General features: G+C 39.2%; 1 protein-coding gene across 1 annotated transcript in view; it reads right to left on the bottom strand.

Annotated features, from left to right (window-relative positions):
* The window catches only part of eif3ea (eukaryotic translation initiation factor 3, subunit E, a), a 28,353-nt gene extending 24,047 nt beyond the window's left edge, over positions 1 to 4,306 (bottom strand). The window contains exons 1-3 of the mRNA XM_085290880.1: positions 4,174 to 4,306; positions 2,970 to 3,087; positions 2,666 to 2,783 (exon numbers count right to left, since the gene is read on the bottom strand). Of these exons, the coding sequence (XP_085147006.1) occupies positions 2,666 to 2,783; positions 2,970 to 3,087; positions 4,174 to 4,263 (326 nt within the window). The 5' untranslated portion in view covers positions 4,264 to 4,306. The remainder of the gene's footprint in view (positions 1 to 2,665; positions 2,784 to 2,969; positions 3,088 to 4,173) is intronic.
* Between the last annotated feature and the right edge of the window lie 8,543 nt (positions 4,307 to 12,849).

Genomic DNA, 12,849 nt, shown 5'->3' with positions numbered 1-12,849 from the left:
TTTAGACCATCATTCAGGTATATTTTTCCACTTTTGGGCCAAATCAAGAACCATACATAAATGAAGACCATTTCACTTTTAAAATGGTGTGATAGGCTGTTTATTACATTTGGTTTGGCCAACATAAATCTATGTTAGCCATGTCAAACAAATGATGTCTGGTGAATAAAGTGAATACTGATTTTTCAGCACAGCCTCTGTGTCTCTATGGGTTTGCCAAAATAAAGGAATGCACTGGCTTCCCTTAACTGTTCTCTCCTGAATGCATTTTACAACTTTGCCTGTGACCTAAAATCTATTTATGTGAACACCACATAGAAACTATGTGTGTGCCTGGGTTGAGTTCGCTTTCACAGTGGGAATGAATGAGTGTGCATTTACTGGCACAAGTGTGATGTTTGTTAAATGAAGTTGATTTAGGCTCTGAAGCTAAAGATCCTTTATATCCACCCTCTACTGTGAAATTTCAGCCCGCTGTCCACGCTAGTAACACATATTGCGATCAATTAACACACCCACTAGCATGTGCAGTTCTTGCCACAAAACACAGTTTCTTAATAAGGTTCCACATAAGAAATATCCTGAGGCCAGAAAAGATTTACTCAGGTAAGACGACTGGCCAGTGGCTGGGGCTGATCAGGCTGAGGACAGTTATATCATTAGTGGGGATCCAGTTAACCCTCTATTAACCTTTATTTCCTGACAAGCAGTTTTCTTGTAGGGTTCTTGAAAAGACTGTTGTTGCTGTCAATTGGTGCGGCATAAATAAAATAGAAAACACAGTACACCTGAGTTGAGGACAGAAGCAAAGTAACAATTTCAATTTGCTGGTGATTAGAGTTATATAATTACCATGTACCAGGCAGACATCCTCCTACTCCCTGTCCAGTGGGCTACTTCACACTAACAAAACAGTCTGTGTTGACAAGTAGACATCTGAACAGCAGCTCAGATTGCATTTAAAAGCACATCCACAGCTTACTGATGGTTGCTTTTATACACTAATAACCCATGCTTGTATCATTTACTTAATTAAGTATGTCGTTTCTATATGCAACCCACGTGGGGGGAATAGACAGATCCATTTCTCCTACTACGTGTGATGTGATCTTACTAGATTTTTCCACATATTGCTCATGTTTGTGGTCTTACATGCAAAAGACTTGTTGCATATGTGGCAACAAGTGTGACTATACTCAAGTGTAACCACAGCTTTCCCAATCCTCACTAAGAGCAGGCTGTGTGTGTCTGTTGGATGGCGGTGCTGCTGCTCCTGCCCTTCACACAGAAGCTCCAAAAGAGAGATCTCTCTTCTGGATTGGGAACATGGAAAATGCATCATAGACAACCGTCTTAATCTTAACGTAAATTAGAAAAGAAATTGGTGAGATAAAATTTTCGAGATAAATTTAATGTAGTAAAGTTAAACAGGAAATGTCTTATTTATTTCTCCAGTATCAAGAGTAAAACTGACAACATTACAACTTCATGGCACTCCAGTGTTTAATCATTGAAACCCTAGGCTGTTTAACAGTGCTTAACAAACTGATGATGTAAAAGATCCAATCTGTCGCTTTGCACCCATCAGGAGATGTTAGCACACACACACAAAACCCCCCACCAAGCAATCAGTAGCTTGTCTACTCAAAAACCCCAAAGTGGTTTTCAGTGCTTTAACAACTCCAAACAAATGAGAACATAAATCACTGGTCATCCTAATGGTGATTATATTCCACAGAGTGTATCCAATAATGACAGATTGTTTATAGATATGGTAAAACATGATTTACTATGACAGCTGAGTTTAGATTACGGCTTCAGAAGAAGTCTTAAAAGAAAAAAAAAAAAAAGCCTGGTAAGTGGTAACTTCAATACAAACTATAGGATGAGAGTTTTAATCTAACACACTTGGGGAAACTGTTTGATGTGAATCTTCTGTTAAACCATTTAACCCTTTATTTCCAGCACCAGGTGATCCTATAAACGAGGCATAACGTTAAAAACAAGCAACTGCATTAAGCAGAATTTAGTCCAGAATCGTGGGATAAAACTGTCATTTTTAATTAAAGACAACTAACCCCCGGTGAGTTTCCTATTGTTTTATAAACCAAGAAAAGATTGATGTAAAACATAAGACAGAAACTTTCTTCCTCACTTTGTGCTGACAGCAAACGAACAATAAAAAGACAAGCGCTAATACACTGTTGCCACTATCAGGCTTTGAATCTCACACAACAGTTTCTACAAGTATGTGGCTTAAATAAATAAGTGCAGCCAAAGCACAAACCAGAAAGACATTAAACTAGAAAATGATCTTGATAAACCCTACACACTCTTGCCAAGAAACAAATGAACAGATAAAGCTGGATATGACTGTTTTAATTGAAATTACCACAAAACAGTCCCGATAAAGTTAATCATAACATTATCCATCTGCCTTTTTTTTTTTAACTTATGTCTTCCTGAGAAGGCTAAGTACATTTTTTGTTCAATGTGCAGCTCCTTGGACTTCATAAAATCCATTAGCTATGCTGCTGTGCCGGTTTTACTAACCCAAGAGCCAGTAAATTTTACAAACTCCTCATGTTTGGCATAAAATCTGTTTTGGGACACTAATTAAATACAGCTGAATGATATGTTTAGAGTAGGAAATAACAGATTCTACCTGGTTGACTGCATCTGCCTTGTTGTCTCAGGGTCTTCAAACATCTTCACGATGGGTTCGGTCTCTGACTGCAGCTGCTTTAGCTGGGCCACAACCTCTGTCCTCTTCTCCTTCAGCGCTGACACAGGAAAGAGAAAGAAAGTCATTAGATGCAGCAACACTATAAACTAGCAATCAATACACCAGTACTAAAAATGGCTGTAAAACCAAGTTTACTGATAAATCAATTTTGAATAAGTGTGTAGAGTAGTGTATGTTTCAGCTCTGGAGAAACCGGGATAAGCCACTGAGCACCACCACTTACTATGGGGAATTTCCTTCTCAGCAAACAGGCTTCTGTACACATCCATAGCAAAGTCCACCATGTTTGTGTCACTGAGGAGGTCCAATTTCCCACGAAGTAATTCCTGCTCATTGTAGATCTAAAAAACATGTCAAATAATAGGAAACAGAACAGAGGACAGAGTGTTTTGTACATTAATTCAAACCCTGAGATTCAAAGTTACAAAGACTGATTTTCTTTTAAATTATTATAAAGCACAATGTACTGAATAAATTTAGCACATCTCCTCCATAACGTCGGGCAATACATTAACAAAAGCTGACAATTATTTTGTATTTGTAACAGCGCACTCTCTTTGTTGGCTATAGCCGATTCAACTAAAGGCGGCAACAGTTAAACCAATAACGTCTAGTATGCTATTTTCCGTAGATAAATAGTTTCAGACGACCGGGAAAAAACTTGCTCGTCTTATTAGCTTTCTGCATCAATCTGCTGGCCACAAACGTTGTATTAAGTGAACCAAAACGTCCAAACTAAATGACTATTTCAGCACTGGGCATGATTTTTTTTTCCAGTTGTTCGCTTTTTCAGGTTTTGGGGTTTAGCTTTACCGGAGAGAAAGAGGACTACAGTATGTTTCATCGCCCGGCACATTCACACGGCAATAACACTGAACCGAATAAGGACAAGTCTGGTACCACCGCCAAACAACTCTGTAAAACCAGCTGCTTCGAGTTTAGAAAACGTGGACTCATACACTTAGCTAAACTTAAAACTTGCATTTAAAACTTCAAAAAAAAAAGCGTGGTTTTACCAGTGTAAAGTGAATCACAGTCAAATGCACAACTTCCGACTCGGGTCTTTCAAATATGGAACAAATTGAATTCTTAAGTGTGACACTATAGCTCATAAAATCTTGTGTTATACGTTTTTCTTCAGCCATATACATAAATCTTTACGCTAAACGTTGATCTTCTCTTTTTAAAAACTCCTCGACGTTTACAGGCTTTGTTCAAACGGTAACTTTAACTTTATTTATTTATTTTACTTTGAATGTCGTTCCTACATTTCACACTTCCGGTTAAATGTCGTTTCTTTACAAAGCGGCAAACAATGTGGCTCGTGGAGTACATGGGTTTTTACAGCAGCTTAAACACCGACATCTGCTTGTTAAAACACCAAAAAAAAATGTACCGAAATGTTAAAGTTTTCATCTACTTCGTACCTCTTTGACAGACAGGAATTCCAGCAGAGGAAAAACGAGATGTCGGTCTAAAAAGTGGGCAATTTTGGTAGTGAGGTCGTACTCCGCCATGTTTGCTCCGGGGGAAAGGGAAGTAGTAGAATGACGCAGCTGTTTGCTGAGAAACTAACCAATCAGCGATATCCTCACTGAGGAGAAAAAAAATCTAGCAGTGGGTTTAGAAGTGTTTCCAAAGGCCAATATGATTTCGCGTAAAATTCTGTACATAGTATGAATTTATGTTACCAGTATACCATTTTGAGGAGAGATAGATAGACTGTTGAATTTTGTTGGTATTGTTTTACAGCAGCAGGATAAAGAATAAAAATAGTAGCTTATAATAATAATAATAATAATAATAATAATAATAATAAAACGTTAGAGTGATATGTATGAATTTAAGACAAATCTTATTCCTGACAGGTGTGTTTACCTGTCACAGGAAGAAGCCTTATTATACAGTTTAATAAAGAATGGCAGGAATAAATTGCTGAAGCGTTCTTTATGGGTTGAATCAGTCTGAGGGAGAAGAAGTTCTGCTGCCTCAGAAGTGTGGAGTGGAGCAGCTGTGATGGATTGTTCATGATGGAGAGCAGTTGTCCTTCACTGACACAAACACCTCCACATACAGGCAAACGATGGTTCCTGCCTTGTGAATCATTTTGTTGATCCTGCTGGCATCTCAGGCACTGATGCTTTATGATGATGAATAGCAAACAACAGGAAAGTAGATGGCACTTGCTACTACTGACAGGTAGTAGATCTCCAACATCTTGCTGCACAGATTAAAAGTTCTGAGCTTCCTTAGGAAATAGTCTACTCATCCCTTCTTGTACACTATACTGCCGGTCCTTCAGTCTGTCAGTCAGGTGAATGCCCAAATGTAAAGTCATGGTTCTCAACTATGTTCCCTAATGGCAAATACATTATTTCCAAGAAACGTGCATGATTTTTAAAGTGTAGTACTTCATTTTATTACTCCATGACAATATGGTTCTTTGTCATGGAGTATAGGACATGAGTTTTACATACATTTTTACCCTTTTACTGTGTTGTTGCTTATGTATGGAAATGAGCAAGGTTTTTTTTGTCTTTCCTTCACTGGTTTCTGAGAAGGATACATGACTGTGACCTGTAATACTTTCAGAATTCCAATAATTTCCTTGTGGTGTTTGTACAGTGAAACATTTCATTTATAAAGAGGGGTCCATGTGAACATATTGTTGAATGTGAAAACATGGGCTTTCCTCCAGACACCACCAATATTTCTGCTGTATGACTTCTTTATGGGACGAGAACGGTTTGAGGGCAAATAAAGTCATATTAACCACCACTTGCTTGCCGTCTAAATTTTAATGAAAACAACCGCATCATTTTCCAATTATTTTCCTTTTCCTAAAGGTTAGAATGTCTTCACTGTGCATCAAAACGATCCCTTGTCCACCTTCATTTCAGCAGCTGCCTCATAAAGGTGCCCATGTGTCTACCATACCCGGTCAACAACAGCCAATATCAGCTACTGAATGGCCCATCTCTAATGGGTTTCACTGCTACCTTGTTTTCCTGACAACCACACGGCGCTGTCTTGTATCCCCACACAATTCTCCCCTTGTTAGCGCCAGTCTCTCCCTCTTCCCCTTGCACTTCTCCCTGCTGCCTGACTGCAGGTAGAAATGAGTCATAAACAGACACCACTCACCGTGGCCAGTTTCTGTTTTACTGGGTGCTTCTGACACAGCCAGCTCTCGCTCAGTGGCAGCACGCTTTAAATGAAAAAGAAAAAAGAAAACACAGCTTCGACTCTCCTCAAACATCTTTTTGTTGTCTGCTTGGTCTCACAAATGGTTGCAGTAAAAAAAAGGTATCCATGAAAATTATTCGGTCTGTTTGGCAAGTATGATTAGGGAGTTTGTTACTGTTAGCTCATTCATAGATTTAATATGAGGCCAGTTTGGCTGCCACTTAGCTCGCTTTATAAGATCACAATAAAATACCTTCTGTGTTACAATATTCTTTACTAGATTTTGCTGATATAAGCAGGCAGCAATGCTTCTTTTCTTTTCTTTATTGCTGTATTCATATTTTTACATACTTCCGCTTGTACGCTTTTTTTTCTTGCAGGAGTTCTTCAGCTGTTTGAACTGATCTTTTGTTTAATCCTTAAGTCTATTTCACTTTTAGGAACAATAGACCTTACGCTTTTTTTAGAAACCACGCTTCCAGTAAATATTTTATTTTTCCTGTCAAAATGTTAGGGACTGCACACAAAAAGTGCAGGAGATGGGAGAACAGGTCATAAAGGGGGCAGGGGTAATTTTGGATCTTGAATTAATATTTTTATTTCAGCTTTCCTTTACATAGTAATGCTGCTATAAGTTCAATGTGAGGTACTCGATTAAACGTAATGTACCAGTATATGACAGAAGCAATATAGCATCATTATTCTGACATGTGAGAGTGGTTTTCTGTGTCTACAGGAGAGTTCAAAGAAGACCTTAATCGCCTCGAGAACAGGCTCACTTTTTCACAAAGTGAAGCGTGCCTTCTCACAGCCCTATTAATTTTCATCCAGTTACCGTGAAGGAAAAAACCTCTTCCAACCTAATTTATTGCAAAATGATCAAAACCCAGTAATTGCTCCTTCATTAAACATAAATATGTGGAATATATTGTCCATTTAAAGTGTAATGTGAGTTGTGTACTTGCATTTTATGTGCAGGCCATAATACTTGTTATTACACAATATTGAATTAGGAAGCAGTGGTGAAAAAAAAGTCTTCACTGGGGCAGACAAAGCCAATAAGCATTCTCGGATAGGTTAAATGATGTAGAAATGATGTATTTTAAACAGGGATTCAAGGGCCAAGTTGGATTGGTTTCTTTTGCTTCAACTAGCCAATCCTCACAAAAAAAGGTACTTGGGAGGTAGTATTTTGGGAAATGTGAAGGGGAATTCTCTTTCCTCTCTTTTGACTTTGTTTCAGTTTTCTTCTCCAAAGCCACAGTAATGTTATTTTGCTAATAACATATCGATCTCGCAAAAATATGTTAAACCGGTTCTTCCATCCAGACCTGAGAGTCTCTGAATGGTCATAGTATAGGGCATAAAAGAAAAAAAAGATTTTCTCTTTTACAGTGATCAGTTGCTATCATTTTTCTGTTGAACATAACCTCAACCATTGTTTTTTAATTTCAAACAGAAGTCTCAGAATACATAGCCGTGAGCATTAAACAGCCCAAGACAGTGAACACAGAGCTATGTTCAACTCATTTCTTTTCAAATGTCCACAAGTAATATCACCTTATAATGTGTGATCTACATCAGATGTACATCAGTCATAGGATAAGTAAACCTCAGTTAGACAACCAGAGACAATAGATGAAAATGTGCTGAAAAAGGGAGACAGGCATCAGATGTGAATCATAATCACAATCAGAAAGGGTTTTATTGCCAAATGTTGAGCAGGTTTAAGATAAGATAAGATAAGATAAAACGTTATTAATCCCTCGGGTGGGATAAATAAACTATACGAAGGGGATAAATAGAATAAATAGGAATAAAAATAAAAATACAAGTGAATTGCACATTTCAAGTATGGAGTCTATTGCACCGTTGACTATTAACAAAAGTATTGCACAAATGTTTACAACATTAGGAAATTGCTGCGGCACTTAGTGCGAAACGTGCTGTAAGACAAACACTTAAATAAACGTGAAAATAAAAATTAAAAGTGCTAAGCAGATTGATGTATACATGTACGCAGGTGATGATCAGTGCAAAAATGGAACAGATGCAGAGAACACAGTGTAGGGTCATGTGTTTGTGGTGGGAACAGTTTTATGGTTGTTGTTCATGAGTCCAACAGCAGAGGGGAATAAACTGTTCTTAAGGTGAGAGGTTCTGGTCCGAATGGACCAGAGCCTCCTGCCTGAGGGGAGCAGGTCCAACAGACTGTGTCCAGGGTGAGAAGGGTCAGCTGTGATCCGAGCTGCACGCCCCAGTGTCCTGGAGGTGTACAGGAGGTGTGAGCCACCGTCATGGCTGTCTACTGAATATTAAGCTGGAATTAGAGTTGACTATCTTAGCTTAGCTTAGTTTAAATGATCTTTGTTTCATTTAGCTCAACATGAGAACTACAAATGGGGAAAATGACTGTAATTGGCATAAATGATTATATCAAGCCACAGTTACTTCGCGGAAGTCATTGCTCAAGGAAAAAGGAAAATTCAACACAAACCGGTATGAAAGCTAGAGTTTTACACTTGAGCTCTGTATGAACTGAAGAAATAAGATACGTTGTGTTTATTGGTGGGACTTTAGCAGCTCTAGTAGGAAGATTTTATTACCTTGGCACAGAGGCTGGGTTGGCTAGGCGTTTCCCTGTTTTTTCCAATCATCAGCCAGAGCTAACCTAGCAGGCAGTTGGCCGTAGCTTCATATTTACCAAACAGATATTAGCCTGAATCTATAAAGCCTGAACCATGAAATAATTACCAAGAAATAAATCTAATCATTTTTAACCTTTAGTGTGTTTATTAATCTTTCTGATAAATAAAAAAAATATATGAATTTACATTTATGAGTTTTAATTTCTATCATTTTTGCTACATCCACCACCTTTGTTCAATTTATGGTTTTAAAATTAAAAAACAGTGCAATTTATTTATTTATTTTCAGGAAAAAGGTCACAAAAACTAATTACAAAGTTAGAAATGTGTCATTCCCCTCATTGTTATTAACAAATGGAAAGGATTTCTTTTCTGAGGTTGAGGCTTGTTAATTGTTTTTGCACCCAGTCCTACTGTGATAGTTGTCTCTCAGATTTAATTCCGATCCTCTGTGTGGATATATTTCATGGTGGTCTGCTATCTAACTTAACTATGTCCTGCCAATGTTTCTTCAGCTTTGCCTTCTCCAAGCCAAGGTGCTTCACGGTCACCCCACCCAACAGAGTAACTAATGATTTTCTCCTGTCAGCTCTCAATGGTACACAACCAGGGGTAGTGAATGAAGAGGTCTGGGCTCAAAGGATTATCAAAACTTTAAACAAAGCCCATAAAATGTGGAGTAAATATAAACAGTCATCCATCATTTATGCCTCTGTAAATCAAAGCATGTGTGTTTTTGTAGGATGAAGCAGTTGCAGGCAGTGACGGGTTTGACCACACGTAACATCCAGGTTCAATACTGGGATGTTGTCAGGAACAGCAACACATTTCAGCATGCACACGTGCTATCTATCACTCTACATGTTTGTCTTGCAGAAAATACTTTTCGGCCTTAATGGGATAAACTCAAAGGGCGCTGGAGAGATGGGCCAAATATTCCATGAAAAACCTCAGCTCTTTGGTTCCCTGAAAGCTTTCTTGGTCAACAAATGAATCCAAGAGTGGGAGAGGAGATGACAGTGCCAAAGACACCCACCACTGGCCTCAGTCTAATATCTGTCAAAATATAAATCAATAAGATCTGAAGACAAATGACTCGGTGCTGGAGGTTGCAAAGCCAAGCATCCCTGAGCTGAATCTGAATTCCGGCATCTCATATGAATTTCAATGATTATTTTTGTAAACTTTTTAGATATGCATCACCTCGCTCTGTTTGCATGTCAGGTTATAAATCAGCAGCCCACACTCCTGATTCAGGGCCCAGTGCTGACTTCAGCACCGTCACACTCTATGGCAACGAGATGAAGGTTATCGACCAGGCCCATGGGCCAGAAAACGATACAAACTCCCAGTGTGCACCCAGTGGCACCGGGCAGAACATCTGTGCAACTGCACAAGTCACCTTGATTTGTTTTCAAAACACATCAGCAATAACACAGAGGATACACAAGGGAGCTGATCAGTTTTTGACCCGTGTAATCCTTCCTCAACAAGCACTGTTTCCATGTTTGCTCCTTTTGTTATGCACAGCTTCACTTTTCCTCTCTGTAATTTTCTTTGAAAACATGACATTAGAGAGAATGCGGCACTATCTCCAAATTTGCGGCCATGATTATTCTTACCAGAAAGAGAAAAAAGGGAAATCTGATAACTCCAGATTATGTTGTAAAGTTACAGGCATGTGCTGCACTTGGGCGATTTGAATTTCTTTTTTTTTTTCCGTGGATTTGAAATTCTGTAATAACTGCTATCATGTGTATTTGTGCACTAGACAAAAAAAATTCTCTTGCAGCCATGGAAAGAAAGTAATACTGGTGAACAATACCCGTGCCTTCCATGATTGGCAAACCTCAACTCATACCCCCTGGGAAGTTGTAGAAGTGCTTTATATTTCAAATTCTACCCACACACACAAAAAAAGAAAAGAAAATGCTGCTGGAATGGATGAGCTCCACCAGCTGCCGAGACTTAGAGTGAAGATGATGTGATTCTTGGATTGGACTGAGAAGACATTTTCAATATTTGGCTCGGAGGTGTCAAAATTGTCATGCCACTGCCAAATGCTCTCTTAGAGATCAAACATTCTCTTTAATAAGACTGCCCGAGGGTTATGTAAGCTTAAACTCAAATATAAAGTCTTCCAATATGACTTCTTTCATTATTATTATTACACATTTCAGGAGGAGCGGAGCTACATGCTCATTTGGAAGTGAATAGATGGAACTGTCAAGAGTTTGTAGAAATCACCTGCAGACTGAGTTGAAGTCTGCTGGAGGTAATCTCACGCACAGTAATGTGGATTTAGCAAGAAAGGATGATTGGATGTTAAACCAATCCAGCAATACATAATATACTACATGTGGTAATACTCCAATCCACAATGAGCAATCAGGCTACTACACAAGGTGTCAGGGGAGCAATACATCTTAAGGCCCGTGCTGTGTGAGCACCGTCAATTACCAGTGCAGTGCTGCTCTGACATGAGACTGAATATTGTTTTTGGCATCGAAGGCAAGAGGGAGAAGAGCAAGACAGTGAGCAAGCCTAATTGTGATGTGCCATAATTTCCCGCTCAGGGCCTCTCAGTCATATGGGTGAGGTCAAAGGTGCAATAGAGGGAGTCCATCAGAGGCAAGGCGTGCTGAAGTCATCTGTACAGAGTTATTCGGTGTGAGGTGAAGTCAACTTGGTCAGACAGGAGACCTAATCAGATTTCAAAGTAAATACAGTGCCGCCGGCTCCAGAAGACTGAGTCCAAACATTGCTGCTAATTGCATCTGTCTTCATTTTCCGCATCTCACTGTACAACAGCAGCGAAAGAGAAACCTAGATGGAACAGGGACTATTTCAAAACCGCAGAGAGCACCTCAACGTTACCTCAATTTTTAGGTCGTAACTGTTCATTTTAGAGATTGCCAACTCTGATTGCTTCTGTCAGAAATCAAAATATAATGCCTGTGAAGTGTTTCTACTGGAATATTTCTTTCTTCTTCTTCTTCTTCTTCTTCTTCTTTATACACGGAGACTGAAAAGGAAAATATATATAGTCTTGTCCCGTTTGCCTTATGTGGGACAGAGCATGGAAACCTACGTAAGCACAGTCAAGTAGCACAATTTGCTGCAACTGATCTCCTGTATTGTGACATTTCTGTACAGGAGAGCTGCTCCAAGTTAAACAGATGCCTTATGTCAAGAGGCTTTTTTTTTTTTTTACCATCACCACATCCAGCTGCATCTCAAAGTTATGGACGGCTTGTTCACAGAGTGCTTTTACCATCATGTCCTGAAAGTCCCAAGAGTTACGCCCGCCACATGGTGTTTATTGTAGGTCACCATTAGGGCCCTGGCCCTCAGTGACACCTTGGCAGACGGGGGAAGGCTTCCACCCCAGAGGAGCGTGAGTGACTGTTTTACTGTGGCGGTTTCGGTATTCTGTACTCCAGCAAAAACCCAACCACATATCAACTGACTGCCATATGCAGACTTGAAAATTACAAGTGCACAAATAGTCAGAGCTGAGTGTAATTTAAACTGTACATACAATGTTATTAATTGTGTCTCTGACAGGCATGATGACATTTCATTGTTGCCCTATACTGGTGAAGCCAGACTGTTTTTTTTTTTTTAAAATCATATCAGTGTCCTACAAAAAAGAAGAAGTCATGGACAAATAATCATGTTGCCCTCTCACCGTTAGAGCATCGGCAAAGTATGCATAGCACTAGGCTATGGTCAGTGAGCAGCACTGGATATGACATCAAATCTCTGAAATGTCTCTGTAAGCAAGTTTGTGCTGAGTCCACATCAACAAGTGTGTAATGTGGTAAGAGAGAAGTGTGCGAGCAAGCATCCACAGCGAGGGGATGAGATTCACAGAGGCTCCTGAGGGAAATCAGAATAAAACGGTAGATTTGCTTGGAAAGCACATTTCATATTTTCAGAGGAAACCGAGATGCCGATTATCCTACCCGATACTTAAAAGGGAAACATAAAAACGGCAATGGAGCGCGAAAACGACATCATCTGGATTGTAAATGCCTTCTGTACCTGCTATTTATTTTGGGATGTATTGCTGAATACTGCAATGCAAGAGAGGGACCTAATTTACCCTAAGGCTAAGTCTAGACAAAAACACTAAGGATTTTTTATTGTATGAATAAAAAATACGTAAGCTGTTTGGATGAATTATAGCACATCTCAAGCGTTATGAAAGACTTGGACTTAATAATAATAATGCATAATCGCAGCAGGCATGTCCATGACGTAAGC

This window comes from Mchenga conophoros, linkage group LG11 (genome assembly GCF_057382185.1).
Source record: "Mchenga conophoros isolate Kocher_MC1m ecotype Shallow Benthic linkage group LG11, M_conophoros_male_GT1.1, whole genome shotgun sequence".
NCBI classification, from domain to species: Eukaryota; Metazoa; Chordata; class Actinopteri; order Cichliformes; family Cichlidae; genus Mchenga; species Mchenga conophoros.
The sequence above is the reverse complement of the archived record's forward strand: the minus strand, read 5'-3'. Positions and strand labels throughout refer to the sequence as shown.